Source organism: Chiloscyllium plagiosum, unplaced genomic scaffold (assembly GCF_037043375.1).
Source record: "Chiloscyllium plagiosum isolate Xiang-an unplaced genomic scaffold, Cpla_swu_hap1 HiC_scaffold_28, whole genome shotgun sequence".
Classification (NCBI taxonomy): Eukaryota; Metazoa; Chordata; class Chondrichthyes; order Orectolobiformes; family Hemiscylliidae; genus Chiloscyllium; species Chiloscyllium plagiosum.
The window spans coordinates 28,652,948-28,673,219 of record NW_028270166.1 but is presented as its reverse complement, the minus strand read 5'-3'; the positions used below and the strand labels follow the sequence as shown (position 1 = coordinate 28,673,219).

Below are 20,272 nucleotides of genomic sequence, written 5' to 3'. Positions count from 1 at the left end.
TTAAGGAAGAGGCAAAATGACGAATACCCTCACGCTTTGGCTGTTCATAAAACAGTTAGGTTTGACTAATGTTGCCAACTAATCTTTTCTGGGTACTGCTCCTTCCTTCCTATAATAAAATTTTCAATTCCCTCCAGTATTTTCCATAATCTTCTGGGTAATTAACTGATTTTTGCTCCTGACATCCATGATAAGCTTCCTTTCTCCATCTTAATTTATTCTTTTTATTTTCTTTATCATCCAGCATACATTATCTTTAATGGACTACTTTTACATTTCAAAGTAACACTGTATATGTTTATTTATACTGACATTGTCTCTTCCTTGAATGCCTTTCATTGCTCCATCACTGCCTTACTCTACCATGGCTTTTTCCAACCTGTCTGTGCTAACTCCCTTCTTAAGCTACTGAAATTAGTTGTTACCTGCCAAGCATTTTTACCTTTTCTGGTCTCTTTCAATAAGTTCTCTAAATGGCATTATGTTATGGCTTAGATAAAAACAAGAAGTGCCGAAGAAACTTGGCAGTCTTACAGCGTCAGTGGAGAGAGAAACAGATTTTAAATTCCCAGTTTGCTATGACTCTTCCTCAGAATGTCAGCACCACCTTACATTATTTCAAAGGGGTCCTGGTCCACTTTGTTCTTCATTTTATTCAACACTTTAACAATAAACTTTTTCTCTTTCATTTTGGTGTTAAGGAACTCAAGTTCCAAACACTTAAAGGTACCAACACCCCTCTGAATTCCTTGTTCCCTTCCCTTTCCTGTGACTCCATCCTTTATTGTCATTCCTCCCCTTGACATGTATTCACTATCACCACTGATCTTCGTTTCTCCACTGCTGAATGACCTGAGCACTGCGAAAGACTTAGTTTTATGCCTTTAGGACCCTACATTAAAGAATCTCAGATATGACACAATGTTAAACTCTTCCATTGCCTCCACCTCCATGCTCACTTCTTTGGAGAGAACTGTTTCTGTTACTCAGACCCTTTCATGTGTCTCCAATACTCCCCTCCACCTGGAATCCTCCTCCTGGCCTTTTATTTTCATTTGATCACTTCATTGATGAAATGCTAATCCTTGGTTCTCTGGGCTCACAGCTCATTTTGGTCGTTCATTTATAAAATAGCTAACACTGCGTTCCTTTCTGCGTCTGAGCTGCCAAATGACATTGGCTGCTTATTTCTCTTGCTCCTGTCTCCCCCTCTGACCTGTCTCTTTCTAAACATCAACTCCATTCTCTCAGGCCTAACCCTGACTCCTTGTCAAACCTGCTAATAATGGGATAGCTGTTGTTATCTCGCACACGGATCTCTACCTTGCAGAAGCTGAGTGATGACTCTCAAACATCTCCTTCTATCCTGCCTGGATCCTGAACCCACCACTAAACTACAAGCTATTATTTCCAAGTGTGTCACCAATCTTATCTCCTCTGGGGATCTCCCCTCCATTGCCTCCCACCTCATGGTTCCCAAACTCACACAGTCCCCTTTTAACTCCTTCCCAAAATCCACAAATAGGAGAACGCTGGCAAGCCCATCATTTTAGTCTGTTCCTGCTGAACTGAATTTATTTCTTCCTACCTTGACTCTGTTTTATTCTCCTTTGTTCAGTCTTGTTCCAACTTACAGTTAGGATTTTCTGATGCTTTACAACTTCCAGTTTTCAGACCGTAGCCGTCTCCTCTTCACAGTGAGATGTGCAATCCTTCTAAACAGTTATCTCCCATCGGGCTGGTCTGAAGGCTTTTCACTTCTTCCTCGACAAGAGGCCTGTTGAAACTCCATTCACCACTATTTTTCTCACAAGGCTGAGCTTGTTCTCACCTTGAACAAACTTACTTTAACTCCTCTTGTCTAGGAAGAAGTGAAAAGCCTTCAGACCAGCCCAATGGGCGATAACTGTTTAGAAGGGTTGCACATCCGACTGTGAAGAGGAGGAGCTAGGGTCTGAAAAGAAGTTGTAAAGGTATGGCTGCGGGTATGCCTGGATCTTTGTGGTGTGTGTGGTACATTCCTTGTTCCAGACCTACTTGGGCCCTAACACACAAGACTTTTTTCAATATATCGATTATGTCATCTGTGCTGCCTCCTGCTCTCATCTGGAATTGGAAAGATTATTTCATTTTTCTTCCAATTTTCATCCCTCTTTCACCTTCACATGACTCTCCTCTTTCTTTCTTTAACTTCTCTGTTTCCATTTCTGTGGATGGGCTGTCCATAAGTATCCACTACAAACTCCTGCAATTACCTTGTCTACACTTCCTCACAACCTGCCCCCCCCCCCACCCTTGCAGGATTCTACTCTAATCTCCCAGTTTCTCCAGCTACATGACATCTGTTCCCTGACGCCATATTCTACCTTTGTCATGTCCTCCTTTTTCCTCAAGCAAAGATTCCTCTTGACCATGGTTGACTGTGTTCAACCTATCTCCAGAACATCTGCCCTCATCCCTTTCTTTCTGTCCCAGAACAATTATCGTGTTCCTCTTATCCTCATGTCGCACTCCATTAGTCTCCATATAATGACCATTCTCTGCCACTTTCAGCAGGATGTTACCACCAAACACCTCTCCTAATTTCTTCCACTGTCCACATTTTGCAGGGACCATTCTCTCCATGATACCCTGGTCCATTCCTTCATCTCTCCTAATCTTTCCTCACTCCTCCATGGCACCTTCCAATAAAAAGAGTTCTGAAGAAGGGTCATACTAGTCTTGAAACATTAACTCTGCTTATCCCTCCACAGATGCTGCCAGACCTGCTGAATCTCCAGTATTTTCTGTTTTTATTTCAGATTTCCAGCATCCACAACATATAGAGTCATAGAGTCAGAGAGATGGAAACAGACGGTCCAACCCGTCCATGCCGACCAGATATCCCAACCTAATCTGGTCCCACCTGCCAGCACCCGGCCCATATCCCTCCAAACCCTTCCTATTCATATACCCATCCAAATGCCCTTTAAATGTTGCAATTGTACCAGCCTCCACCACATCCTCTGGCAGCTCATTCCATACACGTACCACCCTCTGCGTGAAAAAGTTGCCCCTTAGGTCTCTTTTATATCTTTCCCCTCTCACCCTAAACCTATGCCCTCTAGTTCTGGACTCCCCGACCCCAGGGAAAAGACTTTGCCAATATGGCTTTTATATATTATGATTTAACTATGTTTTATACACTTCTAGTTTATTATTGTTTCCAATTGTTACAATAACGTAAACTCATCCTTCAGTACATGCTTGTTTTCTTTTTTTTCAAATTAATTATAAACATTAATGAATGATTCTTTTTGTATAATAGCTTCCAAAATTGACAGTAGAATCTTATAATACTGATGGCTGTATTTTTTACTAACTTCAGCTTTTTTTACATTAACAGGATGCGTACGACATTGGCTAGGCTAACATTTATTGCCCAAATTTAACTGCTCTTCAGAAAGTGGTGATGAACTGCTTTGTTGAACTTCTGCAGTCTATTTGATGGAGGCAAACCCATATTTCCATAATGGGGGGAGTTCCAGGATTCTGACCTGGTGATAGTGAAGGGATGGTGAAACAGTTCAAAGTCTGGATGATACGTGATTTGGATGGAAGTTTATAGGTGGATGTGTCTCCATGTACCTGCTTTTCCTTCCACGTGGTAGATTTTGCAAGTTTGAAAGGTGCTGATTTAAGAGCCTTGGTGAGTTGCTGGATGCGTCTTATAGATAGAATGCTGTGTCTTGTGTATCAGTGGCAGAGAGAGTTAATGTTGAAATTGTCAGATGGAATGTCAGTCAGGTCAGTTGCATTGACATGGATGGTATCAAACTTCCTGAGTGTTGTTGAACTGCACTCATTCAGGCAAGTGAGAATATTTCACTGCTATATGTGCTCAGGCTTAAGAGAGTCAGTGCTAAGTTATTCATTGCAGCAATTAAATTGCTTCAGTTCTTTAACAATCCAAAATAATCCCATTATCACTCTTTCTAAAGCCTTTCAGCCCTCTTCTTTCTCCTCTCTGTAATAATATTCGCCCCCGCGTAGATTTGATGAAGTCTATCACATCTGTATGCTTTGCTCTTTTTGCTGAATACATCTTGATTCATATGATGTTGTATACTTGAATGTAATGGTGCTTTGATCAGATTGTTTTTCCCAAGCATATATACTTTATTCATAAAATTTATAAAAGTACTTTAAATTCTTTTTCCAAGTTAGTTCCATCTCTCCCTGGTGGTGCAAAGGAAGGATCTAGCCAGGTTGGCACTGAAGGCTCCATTCCGTTGGACTGTGCTTTACTATTGATGAAGGGCTCCTAGCTGAAACGTCGATTCTCCTGCTCCTTGGATGCTGCATGACCTGTTTTGCTTTTCCAGCACCACACACTCTTGACTCTGATCTCCAGCATCTGCAGTCCTCACTTTCTCCCTGTGCTTTACTACTTGTCCATCTTGGGCAAGCATGTGCAGTAGGACAGTACTTTAAACAGATAGTTGAGGCACAATTAAATGTCTCCTGTCTGCGCATCTAGTGCTGATGTTCCAGGCACTCCATCGTTGTGGTCACTGTCTGATTCTCATCTTCTTTTTATTCTTTCTTGGCACACTGCCATTTTTGAAAATGTGTTGCTGAAAAAGCGCAGCAGATCAGGCAGCATCCAAGGAGCAGGAGAATCGACGTTTCAGGCATGAGCCCTTCTTCAGGAATGAGGAAGGTGTGCCAAGCAGGTTAAGATAAAAGGTAGGGAGGAGGGACTTGGGGGAGGGGCGTTGGAAATGCGATAGGTGGAAGGAGGTAAAGGTGAGGGTGATAGGCCGGAGAGGGGGTGGGGGCGGAGAGGTCAGGAAGAAGATTGCAGGTTAGGAAGGTGGTGCTGAGTTCGAGGGTTGGGACTGAGACAAGGTTGGGGGGGGAGGGGAAATGAGAAAATGAGTTTCCTCATTTTCCCTCCCCTCACCTTGTCTCAGTCCCAACCCTCGAACTCAGCACCACCTTCCTAACCTGCAATCTTCTTCCTGACCTCTCTGCCCCCACCCCCTCTCCGGCCTATCACCCTCACCTTTACCTCCTTCCACCTATCGCATTTCCAACGCCCCTCCCCCAAGTCCCTCCTTCTTACCTTTTATCTTAGCCTGCTTGGCACACCTTCCTCATTCCTGAAGAAGGGCTCAAGCCCGAAACGTCGATTCTCCTGCTCCTTGGATGCTGCCTGACCTGCTGCGCTTTTCCAGCAACAATTTTCAGCTCTGATCTCCAGCATCTGCAGTCCTCACTTTCTCCTCGAGCATTGCCATTTTTGGCAAGATCAACATTTGTTGCCTATCGTTAATTCTTCTTGAGAAGGTGATGCTGATTTACTTACTTGCCTTGTTGAACTGCTAATCAATCTGGCGCAGGTGAAACCTACAATGTTATGAACCTATGAACAAGGAGCAGGGATAGGTCATTCAGCACCTTGAGCCTGCTCTGCTATTTAAGAAGAGGTTGAATGTTGTTCCTATTACTTTCAGATGAGGCTTCCTTCCCATTCGCAGTGATTATCATTTTTAAAAAGCAAAGCTCTGGTTCATACTGTGGATAATACTAATCCCAGAAATCTTAATTAGAGTGAGACATGGAAAATGTAAACAGTCAGATAGTCCTAGGTTTTCCTACAAAGCAGAATTACTGCTGATAGGGGGTTGGAACTGCACTCAAACTCATTACTGGTTTTATTTTTCTTGAATCAAATATTCTGTTTCGACAGCATTATTTGTGATTGCTATTGAGATTCACTGGGGAGGAAATAATTCTAGTGTTACTACAGCTCAGTGGCTGCAATACTGTCAGGGTCAGGCCAACTAACTTATTTGTGCAACACCTCTCAACCTTTGCACACAAGCCTGAGAGTGAATCTTCAGCGCAGAGGCCCAACATTTCTCAACATTACTCCAAGAAGTACTGTTAACTGTAAACAGTCAAGGAACCATTATATCTATGGCAATAATGACAGAAGGCCTTTAGAGGTTGGGGCATAGAAATTGAAGAAGGTAACATCAGCAGTGCTATCTGCTGCCACACAAATTTGCAAAAAACTTCAGCAACTTCACTGAGGTACAGAGAACTGTCATAACTTCAATTAATGCAAGTAAATGACACAGTTCCAATTTCTACCTCAACCACTCTCCCTCTCTCTGTTCTACTCCATGTACTACTTCTCAAAAGCCACCCGAAGAAGACACTAACCCTTTCACTGCCTTCCTGTACAAATATTCTTTGACTTACAGCCAAACATGCAGGTTATGGGTAGAGACTTATCAGTGTTTGAGTTTGAGTACATTCTCATTTTGCATAAAGGAATATTTGTTTGACAGGAAGAAGAATGCATTTATATTTTCATCTTTAAAGAGTAAACTGCAGAAAATCAGTCACAGAGGATATAATTCTGTCTCCTAGCTGGTATGCATCTGACCTTAAAAAGACATCGTCAAGATAACATTATCATAGCATAAGGTGTGACCTGAAGATATTAGGTCTCAAACTCCAATTTCCTGGGGCCACTTGAAGCATAATATGCTAATTGAAGGGTTTTTAACTGAATGGCTTAGCATTAGCCTGGACACTCTAATGCCTGTGATTTTAACATATATGCATATGACAGAAGTGTAAAAAAGGTCTATAGAACCTTTCAGTCCTACATTACCCACATCCCATTCTTATGTTATGAGAGTTAGCATTAGTAATGCCTCACCAGCTACAAATAATCTGCTGAAGGTAGAAGACGCATGATCATAGAAACAGATCAAAAGAAGGTCTATAGAGCTATAGGCTCTTACTTGCTGTGAGAAGGAAGCTCTGCTATGGGTCAGGCAGTGGGATGGGGGAGATGTCACCTGCAGGATGATCAGTAGCTTTTGAGCAAACAATATTTCTTCAGTTCCTGTTGCACTGGTGAAATTTCCTCTCCAGCTGAAATTTCCTCTCCAGCTGAACCAAGCTTACAATGCGATATTGAAGTGTGGTGAGTGTTGTGCATGCTAACCACTCCTTATTTCCTGTCTTCTTTAGGAGAATCCAATGATGATGCTGAAGAGAAAGAATCCCAAGAATGCTGACTGGCCCACAATCCTGTCTTTACACCCCATATTCGGCAGTGTTATTGGTGTGACAGCACATGTAGCAGATGATGGTTCAAGTGGAACAGCGGACAGGGCAATGGGATTGAAATGTTACTGTTTTTGTGAAGAGCCAGTATAGATCTATTGAGCTGAGTGACCACTTTCCATGCTGTGACCCATTTGCCACTCTTGACACTAGCTACAACTGGAGCACACAGCAGCAATGTTGAGACCTGTGGAGTCTTCGCTGTCATCAGTGCTGGGTTACATAGTAGATATGCTGTCTCTTTGAGTTTCCAAGATATCATTATAAACATTTGATCTGTTGTCATACTGACCAGTGAGTCAGGTGGTAGTCCAGTAATAAGAGTCTGATGCGCAATTCTAGCCTCTAAACATCTCCAGGTCCAAAGAAAATTGGAGGAGTGTGTTGCGGGTCAAGAGAACAGTGAAGCAGATCGGGACAATTATGTGGCGGCTTAGGATCACTGTGAAGCAGGCCAGGATGTGTATGCAGTGGAATGAAAATGCTGTGAAGCAGACTGAAAAGACAGTGTAGCAGATCAGGATCAATGTGAGGCAAGTCAGGAGGAGTGTGAAGCAGGTCAAGGATCACAGTGAGGCAGACTGGGATCGCTATCACACTCCTTTCACCTCTGCAGTTCAAATCCCATTGCACGTGGAAACTGAAGTGCATTTTGTTTGCCCTGGTTTACCATATGTGCAAGAAATGACTTCAGCTGCAGTAGCTCCAGTTCCAGGTTTCAGAGCTTGGGCAGCAATTTGAATCACTATAGTGTATCAGGAAGTTGAAGGAATTGTAGATAGCATGATTATTAAGATGGTCATGCTGCAGCTTAAGAATACAATACTCAGGGAGAGAGGGAATGGTTTTAATCACTAGGCAGCAAAAAAGAAATAGAGAGATGGTGCAGGAATATCCTGACTAAATCTGTCTCCAACTAGTATTCAGTTCTAATAAAAGTGACGGCTCATCTGGGGAGTGCAACCAGAACATCATTGAATATCTGTTAAAGACCCTGAAGGAGTTGGGTGAAGGGCAAGCAGTTATTCTCCACATGGTTACCAATGGCATAGGTATGTGGTCATGCAGTCAGACTTTAGGGAGCAAGGCAAGAAATGGGAAAACAGCATGTTAAAGTGAGACAGTGTGGGAAAATCATGGTCAACTAACTTGCTTGATTAGGCATCTGTGAGGTTCGATGAAGGTAATGCTGTTGGTGTGATGTACATGGGCTTTCAAAAGGCATTTCATAAAATGCCACACAACTGAATCGTGGGCAAAGTTAGGGATCATGGAATAAAATAGAAAGTAACAATATGGATGTGTAATTTTATGAGCGACAAAACAGTGCTGAGTGGTTATTTTCCAGACTGAAGGAAGTATTAGAGAGAAGTTCCTGAGGAATCAGTAGTCGCATCACTGCTCTTTCTGATCTGTATTCATGATATAAGACCTTGGTTTAAAGGGCACAACTTCAAAATTTGCAAATGATACAAAGTTTGAAAATATTATGAAACATGAGGAAAATAGTGTAGAACTTTGAAAAGAGGCAGGTTGGTGGAATAGATGGACAAATAGCAGATAAACTTCAATATAGAGGCATATGCAGTGGTTGACTTCAGTGGGAGGAATGCAGAGTGTTACGATTGTAGTATCAGTATTCAACTTTCATAATTTGACTTAGATGCCTGTGATTTTCACAGACTAACAATAGTTTTAAAAAAAGAGACCTCTGGCTCTGTGATCATCTGACAGGACCAAGAAGGCCCCATTGAATATATGAACCCAGCTTTACCAGAATTAACATTTTCATCAAGACACTCTGAAATTCAGTGATACATCAAGAAATGTTACTCACACACACATGAGAGATAGACCTGTCAAAAGCTATCCAGTTTGGAATAAACAAGAAGAATCCAAAAAGTAACTATATGTAAGTGGCAGTCTTTGAACAACAAAGGAGAGAGGTAGCAACCTAGACCAATAACTGTTTGCAGTTTGTGATTGCTTTCTCCTTACTATTTTCAAACTAAAATAAAATGCCCAATGAAAACAACTTGGAACAACAACTATTGACTGAGATCATAAGATTCTGGATTAGTGGTGCTGGAAGAGCACAGCAGTTCAGGCAGCATCCGAGGAGCAGTAAAATCGACGTTTCGGGCAAAAGCCCTTCATCAGGAATACTGGTTAGCACTACTGCCTCACAGCGCCAGAGACCTGGGTTCGATTCCAGCCTCGGGCGACTGTCTGTGTGGAGTTTGCATATTCTCTGTGTGTATGCGTGAGTTTTCTCCCATAGTCCAAAGATGTGCAGGTCAGGTGAATTACCCATCCTAAATTGCCCATAGTGTTAGGTACATTAGTCAGGGGTAAATGTAGGGGAATGGGTCTGGGTGGGTTATTCTTTGGAGAGTTGGTGTGTACTTGTGGGCCGAAGGGAATCTAATCTAGAAAATTTGCCATTACCGAAAAACAAGGCAACATGGTACTTAGATTTAAAATCTAACACCTTAAGGACTTTATGCAGCTATCTTTACTTTCTTGTCTGTATAGATACCTTCCATCCTTTAAAGCTGATTACCTGTGTTTGTGCATGTGTTTGCTGTCACATATTTATTTTTGCTTTTGGTGTAGTGGATAAAAAAAAAACTTTTGTTCATTCAAGTAATCCTGAAATTGGCTTCTTCATTTTGAACTAGTTAACTAAGTTTTACTTAAAGGTTGATAAATGTGTACATTTTTAAAAATAAAATCTTGCAATCAGAGGGGTTAAAAAGAGAAGAGTTTATCTATCACCTCTCCTCACCTAGTTGTCACAAGAGAAGCATCATTCTAAAGGCAAAGTAGGAACAGAGGGAGCTCAGTCATTCTGTCTCAGTCATTGAAGGTAGCTGGAGATGTTGAGACAAGTTGCAGTAAATAAGGCAAACTATATCCTGAGCTTTATTAATAGGGACATAGAGTAATAAAGCAAGGACATTATGTTAAAACCTGCATGGATGAATGGTTCAACCACAAATGCAATATTGCAACCAGTTTTCAGCACTAAACTTCAGGAAGGACGGGAATATTGGAGTAGACCATTCAGCTCATTGAGGCAATCAGTTCAATCATGGCTGATCTGCTACCTCAATGCCACTTCTCAGCATCATCTCCTTAATCCATTAAAAGTATGCAAGCATTAGCGATGGTACAGAAATGATCCATGAGAACATTTCCAGGAATGAGGAACTTCAGTTATGTAGAAAGATTGAACAAAATGGGATTGCTCGCACTAGAGAAGAAAACGTGGAAAGGAGATCTGACAGAGGTATTCAAAATCACATGCTGGGGTGGAGATCTAAACAGAGTAGGGAGAAATTGATCCCACTGGGTGGAAAATTCAAGATACAAAGTCAAAAATTTATAATAACTGGCAGAAGAAGCAAAGGCATCATGAGACAAAACTTTTTCTATGCACTTCCTGAGCGTGCGGGGCAGGCATGATCAAATGAGGCTTTCAGAGGGAATTGGATTATTACCTGAAAATGGAAACATTGCTACACTATGTGGACAAGGTATCGGAGTAGCATTCGATGTGATGCTTCTTAGAGAGCCAGCACAGACACAATGGGCTCAATGAGCACTGTGCCGTAACCATTCCATGATTCTGTGATACTCATGCTCCACTAATGCTAGATGTGTCTTGATGTGCCTAGACTGTAAGCCTTGGAAACCCATCCATAAATCTTTCTCCTCCCCTCAGTCCTTTCTTAAAATGTACCCGTTTCAACATGATTTTACCAACCCGTCCCAATGGCTCTTTTGGTAGCCTATTGGTATTGCTGAAAGCATATTCAAAGTTTCATAATGGTAAAGTTACTATATAAACACAAATTGTTTTTATATCATGATGTTGCCTATTAGGACAGTGTCATGCATGTGATTTCTGGCGAAAACCTTCAGGTGCCTGCTAAAGGAAGGTGATGAGTTGGGTTGCTCAGACAAGTTAGTGATTAGCTGTGGTAAGAAGTTGTTTGGATGGCATATTCCTTGTTAGTGTCTGGAAGGAAAGTAGAGTCTTTGATTTTAAGGTACACAGTCACTTCTGTTGCTATTGTCAGTCTGGTTAACTGTGGTTTAGGTGGGCTCCAAGTCCAAGGTACAGTAATTAGAGACATAGAGCCATAGAGATGTACAGCACAGAAATAGATCCAACTCATCCATACCGACCAGATATCCTAAACTTGTCCAGTCCCATTAGCCAGCATTTGGCTCATATCCCGCTAAACCCTTTCTGTTCACATGACCATCCAGATGTCTTTTAAATGTACTTGTAATGGCTTCCACCACTTCTGTCTGGCAGCTCATTCCACATACACACCACCCTCTGCGTGAAGAGTTGAGCCATTGGTCCCTTTTAAATCTTTCCGCTCTCACCTTAAACTTATGCCCTCTCGTTTACTTTCAGTAGAAATTTCAGTCCTCCTAAGGAATGTCAATTTCAGAGAAATCAAGACTGACTGAGCATGCTCAGATGCTGGTCTAGGGACCTGCGATCCAGCTCATTGTTTTTTAATTGAAAGCTGTGGGCATATTGAATGCTGTAGAATCTCACAAAAAATTTCTGCTAAAAATCACTGAATTCTTTGTTTCAACTTTAGACCAGAATTTCCCTTGTTTAAAATTTTGATATATTTCCTATCCTTGGTTTGGAGCCAGGAACACCTTAAAATTAATGCAGCTTCTTGTAGATGTAACTGTGTGAATTGTGGCTTATTAAATAGTGATAACTTCAACAGAACAAAATAAATGTGATGAAATATACCGTTTGAAGCAGCCATTGTTTTAAATTGTTGGGAAGTAAGACTTACTGCATTCTTACTGCTCCAGACAGCTCCTGGGTGTACAGCAGTAAAATTACAATGTGTGCTCAGATTATGAGTATCACTCTGATGTCTCAGTTTGCTGCAGTGTCACATTTTTGGAAAGTTACTGTTTACAACTCCTGCAAACTTTCTATCTTGAGTCCTTCAATTAGCAGAGCAGGGTCCAAATTTATCTTTCTTTAAGTTTCATAAAATTAGTTAGCTGCACACAAGCCTTTGATCAATGCACACTTTGTACAGCCTATTAATTTTATATAATCCTAGGCAGTTAAGAGCATTCTAAATAAAAAACTTCTAATATTAGATTAATGAAAGGAACTTGTTTGTGGATTATAAGGTTTTACAACATTGTTATAAGACATAATAAAAGAACAACTCCAAATCTGAAGCAAAAATAGAAAATACTACAAAGGAATAGCAGAACACAACAATTCTGAAAGATCAAAACAAATCTTTTTACAGATGTTGGTCAAGCCTGACATATATTTCTATCCTTATAATTAAAAAAAAGTCCATGAATCAAAAATTGTTCCTCAAGCAAAGTCCCTCTGGGCAGATTACCTTCAAATGCACATTAACATGCAGATGGACCTACAGTACATTGTTAGCTACCTAGATTAAGCTCTATAGTGAGGATGAGAGTTTATTAGGTAGGGATAGTAAGATACGTCACTCATTGTCAGCATGTTAGAAATTTGCCTGCATGTTCACATTATTCTGGTAAGGGTTGACAATGGGAAAACAGCTTAACACTGTTTATACTACAGAAAACCCACCCCATTACATGTTATTGAATACTCCTTGTACAATTCTTATTTTACACTCTTTTGTGTACAATAGCAATACATCAAGCAGAGGTATGTTATGGATTGTTTTTAATCACCATTAATAAATGTTGGATGACATGGTGGCTCACTGCTGCCTCACAGTGCCAGGGACCTGGGTTCAATCCCAGCCTGGGGTGATTTTGTAGAGTTTACATATATTCCCTGTGTCTGTGTGGGTTTCCTCTGGGTGCTCTGGTTTCCTCCCATGGTTCAAAGATGTGCAGGTTAGGTGGATTGGCCATACTAAATTGACTATAGTGACCAGGGATGTGCAAGCTTGGAGGATTAGCCGTGGGCAATGCAGAGTTACAGGGATTGGGTGGGTCTGGGTGGGATGCTCTTCGGAGGGTTGGTGTGCACTGAATGGCCTGCGTCCACACTGTAGGGATTCTACACGAGTAATACTGTGGACTTGTGATGCAGTACCTATGGCATGAATGTTTTTTCCTGTTCCTGTCAATATTTGAATTTATTCCTTATTATGAAAACAACTAATCCTGCTCTCTGATCTTTGTAGAATCATGAAGTGGCAGGGTGCAATTTGAGAAAAAGCACAGCCCTCTGCGTGGAGGAGTAGATGATAATACTGAACAGTAAACGTCGCAAATTCAGCAGAGACCTTACCAAACCAATGATATAAGGTACCAAAGACAGCTAGAAGGACAACAGTGTAATAAATGGGCTGTGTAAATGAATGTCAGAGAATGCTGCAGCTGTACAGTGCTGAAGAAATTCAGTGATGCTATCAATAGGAACAATAGGTAAGCAGCTGCATGGTTAATGCTTAAGTCTGATTTGTAGCAAGTAACAGAAAATTGCTGTGGCATCACATCCTTATTAAATACGTCTCAATTAAGTCTCATTACCTCGTAGATGTGCCTTCCACCAAATTCCATTTCCCCACTCAACTTCCTTCAGTAAATATGCAAGAAAACAATAGTCTGGCATCCTTCCCATCAGAGATGCTATTCAAAAAGTGGACTTGCAATCTGAGAGTGTTTTCCATCACACATATGGTACAGTGCTTTTGCTGCTTATTTTTGTCCAGGACAAACCTGTGTTCACAATAGGAGGGAGTAGACCTGAAAACATTAGGCTTGCGACAATATAGGAGATGACTTCACTTGAAGATCTACCTTGCAGATAGAGATGCCTTGAAAGGAGTTGGAGTTGTGTATGCGGGAGGTCCTGTAATCCCTGGTTATACCAAGAAACACTGGCATACAAGGTGATGCGCTTGTTTTGCTTATCATGCAAAAACCCAAACTCCTTTTCCTCGCATTTGCCTCTTTGCTAGTGTGGCTGGGAAAAAGCAATCAGAGGAGCAGTCCCAAAGCACCTCTCTAAAACCTGTGATTTGGAGTTGAATTTCATCATGAGACAAGTTGATCCAAACCACCAGCATTGGCGGAATGTGGAAGCCTTTTCTGCTCCATTTCCACTTTAGTTGTATCTACCTTAAAACTTCAAAATTGTTTCAGCTACATTACTGATGCAAAAAGGTTGCTCGCATCCCAAAATGGCATTGCAGGTTTCCAGCAACACCTGGGCACAATCTAAAATGGCGAAGCTATCTGTCTCTCATGATGGGGAGGCTATTACTAGTGCAACCCTCCTACCTCATCATGACAACCCCACTCCACCCCCACCCCCGCCAAATGCTGACTTTACAGTAGCCAGAATGCTAACTGAGTCAAGAGTGTGGTGCTGGAAAAGCACAGCAGGTCAGACAGCATCTCAGGAGAATCTATGTTTCGGGCATAAGCCCTCCAGCATTTGCAGTCCTCGCTTCCTCCTAGAATACAAGCTAAGTCAGGCTTGACCTACCTCAGTAAAAGTGCTACAGACTGATTTCTAAGCATTTCTAAGAACCAAGTTAACTAAGATGAAGAGCCTATCCTAGTCCTCTATCTTAGTTCCCTGTTCTGGAGAAACAAATATTAGCCATGTTCAGGGCTCTTGCCACAGTGCCTCTTCATGGGATAACAGAGTAGAGCATTTATTATTGAGAAGGGCAACACTATGGCTTTAGGCATTACACAAAATAACACATTAAATATCTGGGTAATGATGAGATATGGAAATACAGTTGTTGAGTATCAACTGTCACATTTTTTTCAGGGGAGCTGGTGAAATGAGATGCGGTGTCTTCCTGAAACAGTAGAATGATGCATAGTTTCTTTCAGATATTGATGGATAAGGTGAGCACATTGCTGTAGGGCTGTGAAGCAAGGGCATTACATTGGTCCATGTAATGAAGACTTCATTACTTTTCCAGCAGTCATATTGTTTTCTCTCATATTATCATACAGAATGCATCCAACACAATGGGGCAGACTCATATTGTAGCAACATCCCTGACATATTGAATAGTGGATGTGCTGCTAACAGGATTCTCTATTATTTATTGACGCTTACGAATAGCTGTCATGAGATCTCTCAGGTGTTTTTGCAAGGGAATCACCAAGTCACCAGTTTGGTCAGCAGCAGGCACGCTTGATTGCCACAGTTTTGCCTTTATTTTGTCAGCACAGTGGGTGAAATGCCGACTCTGGGTGTGAGGAAAAACAGCAAAGTGGAAGTCAAATGGAATTTCGAACATGTTGGTGGCTGGCTGTATATATACTGTGCAAACTCTACTTATTTCTCAGAGGCTTTGCACCATAAACTTAGGTACACTTCAGATCTGAAACTCAGGAAATCATCGCTGTATGGATTCTGATTTTTCTGGCATTTTAATCAGTATCTAATATAATTCTGTTTCTCAAACAATAACCTATTCCAGGAGGTTATAAATATTTCAATCTTACAATATACTGAAGTTACTATTTAAGTTGCATATTGTTTATTTCATTTTGCTATTTTGTGACAAATAGAGTATAATTTTTGCACGGACTTTCAGACCCTGTTGTTAGGACTGCAGAGTGGCCTGAACCCAAAATTGCCAGAAGCTGGAACAGATAAGTTATATTCCCCAAAAGAACTGGGCCTCCCATTTAACTATCTCCATCATCTAATTAAGGAATAAGGTTTATGAATCAGTAGGGCCAACTGAAGACCACCAAACATTCAAAAGTTGGATGTCCCGTCTGCAGACATGGGCGCTGCCGAATGATGTAGGGTAACTTTCTGAGTGTCAAATGCAAATAAGGGCTACAAGAGGATCAAAGATTTAATGGTGTGAAGCAGGAGATGGAAAGTCCACAACAGAAATAGGTCACCAGTGTGCTTGAGCTATTTATTAGTTCACCTCCTTCTTCCTCAGTGAAAGGAGCCTTTGCCTCTGATAATCCCCTAAATTACTGCAGGGACGCTGTCTCCATTGAGTTGGCAGTCTCTAAAGTTGGCAGGAGCGCACTCCGACACTGACAAAATGCTGGCTATCCCTGAAAATCACCCCAAATAGGAACCTAATATGTAAATTGCCTTCCTATGTCTGTGGTGTGGATAGCACATCTAGGGGGCTATTTTCTCAAGGGAAAGCTCTCTGGCAGTGGAAATACCTTGACAAATCATCCTAATGTGGCTCCTCAAATATTTTTCTGGAACGTCCATCCCCTCCCAACATTAAGTCCACCCCCACTGACTGGGAAAATTTTGACCATTGTCAAACCGAAAGCTTCACATTACCACCAAAAGGCAAAATTTCAGATGCAGACAATATCCATAGTTTTACCTACTGCATTCTATAATCCACTCAGAAGGCAATGTACCTTATTTTAACCTGGAAATCCATGCGAGATCCACTATCAAAGAAACTACTTCCAGCTGTAAAGACTTTGCAACACCTTGACTGTGGCAGTTTGATTCAGTGGTGTCCAATGAGTCAGACATTTCTGGATTCAAGTTACAGTCCAGGAACATTGTTACAGAGGCGCAGGTCTTCTGTCAGCTGCATAGCTGAGTACATTGCTGCCATCCGTAGTATTTTCTTTGCTCCAATTATATTATGCATTTTCAGCCAGGTGTACCTGGACCCTGGCTGCAGCAGACATGAGTTAATGCAAACTCTCCACATGAAGGCTAGTGAGGATAGACAACAAAGAGAGACCTTTTCTTTTAGCTGTAATGCTGTACTCAGGAGAGTTTTTAATGGTAATAAGTCCCTAAATGAGTGAATGAGATCATCAGGACTGGTGGGGGGTAGACAGGTCAGCTTGCGGGGTAATTAAGTTGGGTCAGAGGGGAAGTGGGTTGGATGGGGTGAGAAGGCAGTTGGGTCATTTCAGTTCGGGGAGGTTAATTGGGATCAGGGATCATTTGTGGTGCTCACTTCAGCCGCATTGGTTAATCTGGTTTGAGTGTAATTCTCACACTCTGGCTTCTATCCTGATCTCAGCATCAGAAATTTTTGTGGAGGGACATGGGCTGTGCCAATCAGCCCACTGGAAGTTTAAACTTCCCAGACAATTCCAGCGCACATATATGTCTCAGCACTTCCACCAGCTCCTGATGCACAAGATGGTACAACTTTCCCTGCTGTGGACAGCTAATGATTCAGACCATTATCGATTGATTTCAGTATGAGAATGGGAGCAGATGCCACCTTCTGGATGAAGTATAAAACTGGAGCCTTGTTTGTACGTTCAGTCTGTTTTATTTGTTCACGGGATGTGGGCGTCAGTAATTAGGTGAGCATTTATTGCTTGTCTCTTATTATCCAGACGGCATTTAAAAGTCAACCAAATTACTATGGATCTGGAGTCACATGTAGGCCAGGCCAGACCAGGTAATGATGGCAGATTTCCTTTCCTAAAGAACTGGACGGGTTTTTACGACAACTGATATGTTGTGATTGGGCTAGCTTATTATTTAATTCAAATTTCGCCAGCTACCATGTGGGTCTACCCACAGCACATGGACTGCAGTAGTTCAAGAAGACAGCTCACCATCATTTTCTCAAGGGCAACTAGGGATGGGCAATAAATGCTGACCCAGCCAGCGACACCACGTCCCATGAGCGAATTTTTAAAAATGATCCCATACACCAGTCTCGTTATGTCTTGGTTAATTTATTCCTCAACCATAAGACCGTAAGATGTAGGAACAGAAATTAGGCCATTCAGCTCATCCTTGATCCTTGATCCCCATTCTCCTGCTTTCCCCCCATAATCCTTGATCCTCTTGATACTCAAGAACCTATCTATCTCAGTTCTAAATATACTCAATGACCTGGCCTCCACAGCCTTCTGTGGCAATGAGTTCCATAGATTCCCCACTTTCTGGCTGAAGACGTTTCTCTATATCTCTGTTCTAAAAGGTCTTCCCTTTACTCTAAGGCTGTGCCCTTGGTTCCTAGTTTCTCTTATCAATGGAAACATCTTCCCAATATCTACTCTGTCAGGCCATGTTGCCCATATGTTAAACTTTTCACTCCTGAGACCATTCTTGTGGACCTCCTTTGAACACGCTGTAGGGCCAGTACATCCTTCCTGAGATACAGGTCTGAAAATTGCGCACAATACTCCTATTGTGGTCTGATTAGTAGGATGGACTAACTGGTTATTTCTGCTTTTTATACCTTACTGTGGGCAATTGGTTGCTTTATTCACTTTAAAAGATATTTACTGGCTGTGAAACATGTTGTTCGAGGATGTGGAAAGTTACTGCACAACAGCAAAGTCTTTCTTTAAGTGTTCTTTAAGTTTAATTTGGAAGTTATTCTGTGAAAGTAAATCTTTTCAATACCCATTTATAACAAACCACCTTGTGCCTGTCCCTGATAAATCCATTGTAAACCAGAGGGAAAAGTTTGTTCACTTGGATTGAACTGTGCACCTTTTTTCAGTGAGCAATGTTTAGCTGAAGAAACTTCAATTGGAAGAAAGACCAGTCAATATCAGCAAAGCAAAAACTTCTAGGAAATACCACAACTGAACTTTAACTCATATTTTCTGGAGTCACTTTTTAATCATAATGCTTTGAAAACAAAAACAGGCTCAGATTACCGTTGGTGATGGCGCAATGAAATGAACATTTAAAACAACCAGATAGAGGAAGGACAGACTTCAACGTAAAGTGCAGAGCTGTCATTACAGAGAACTATTGTTCGATTCCCCAATACTACCTTTAACTTTCTTACGCAAAAGGATTAAGAAGTACAGACACTTGAACAAATGGTCTTTTTTGGAGGTTTATGATAAAACAAATCTAACAGTATAGAGCTAATCAGTTGGAATACAAAACTGACAATGCTTAATCAATGAGCTTCTTGTCTTACAACCTCTAGAGAAGAAACATGAACTTAACACTTGGATGTGTATCTGGTTCCCATTCCTCCTCCCCCCACCAACTGCCCTCTTCCTGATTTTGGTTTTAGAAACAAAAATGTATTATTTACCCGAATTTTAAATAGTGCGATTTGTAGCTCGACCATTTTATATGTTGGGGGGTTAAAGGTAAATTCTTGTGCAGACCAAATTGCACGTTACACATCACAGTACTAACATAACTGCTAGAGCCAACACCTGAAATTCAGTTAAGCCTGAGGACCAACCTAGATTGAGCTGCGCTCTTACAGCGGTACAGAGTAGACCCACTAACTGTCAGAGAGTTAAAATGACAATGGTGAGGCAGTTTTCTTTGAAGTCTCAGAAAACTACTCTGATAGCAGGAAACTCCACACGCGCGGAAATCAACCTGCCCAGTCTAATAGACTTTCCATCAGATTCAAGATTGGAATCGGTTTGATTAGATCACACCCAACTGACATTTTGACATTTCAGTTCACAGGGCTTTGCAACTAACAGAACAATGAAAGACGCAAATAAGGCAACAGGAACTCACCATTTAACTGTGGTAATTGATTCACTTTCCTTCTGGTGACCGTATTGTAGTTGGAGATGTTCCACAATCCACTTTTAAAGTCTGTTTAAATCTTCATTTTATTCTTAAACGGTCATCTCATCATTTCTTGTAGCGGGATACCTGCAAACTGACCCGGTTATGTGTGCAGCAGACTGCAGCGCGCTGCTGCTTTCTGACTTCCTCGTTTTTGATGTATGTAGTTATCCATTAACTCGTGATTGGCAGTTCATAAGGCAATTCTGAACATACCGCCTAGTCTTTAATGAAGGGACACTTTCAAAATAACTAGATACTGACACGAAAAATGCAGAGCACACTAATCATAGACAAACGAATAAACGGAAATGTTATACTATGTTTAAAACGCAAGGGTTCATTTACAAGAGTAGAAGGACGACCCATTTTTGGACGTTTTCCAAGTTTTAATTGCCGTGCGAACGTCTGAAAGATACAACAACAAGCTCTAACATTCTATACATTTCACAATGGGCTGGTGTTCCAAATGGACAGCGCATTTTACATCCACCTCCCCTTCCATCACACACACAGACCTCTTCAGCCACATGTTAAAAGACATCATGCAGGTACAAGCAGACTTTTCTGGTACTAATTTCGAGGACTGAATCAAGAGGAGGGACTGGAGGCACTTTGTGCACT

At 41.4% G+C, this 20,272-nt stretch overlaps 1 protein-coding gene across 1 annotated transcript in view; it reads right to left on the bottom strand.

The window, feature by feature from the left end:
* myo1f (myosin IF) overlaps nt 1-19,880 on the bottom strand; it is a 145,012-nt gene extending 125,132 nt beyond the window's left edge. The window contains exon 1 of the mRNA XM_087976073.1: nt 19,595-19,880. Coding sequence (XP_087832199.1) covers nt 19,595-19,597 — 3 coding nt within the window. The 5' untranslated portion in view covers nt 19,598-19,880. The remainder of the gene's footprint in view (nt 1-19,594) is intronic.
* Between the last annotated feature and the right edge of the window lie 392 nt (nt 19,881-20,272).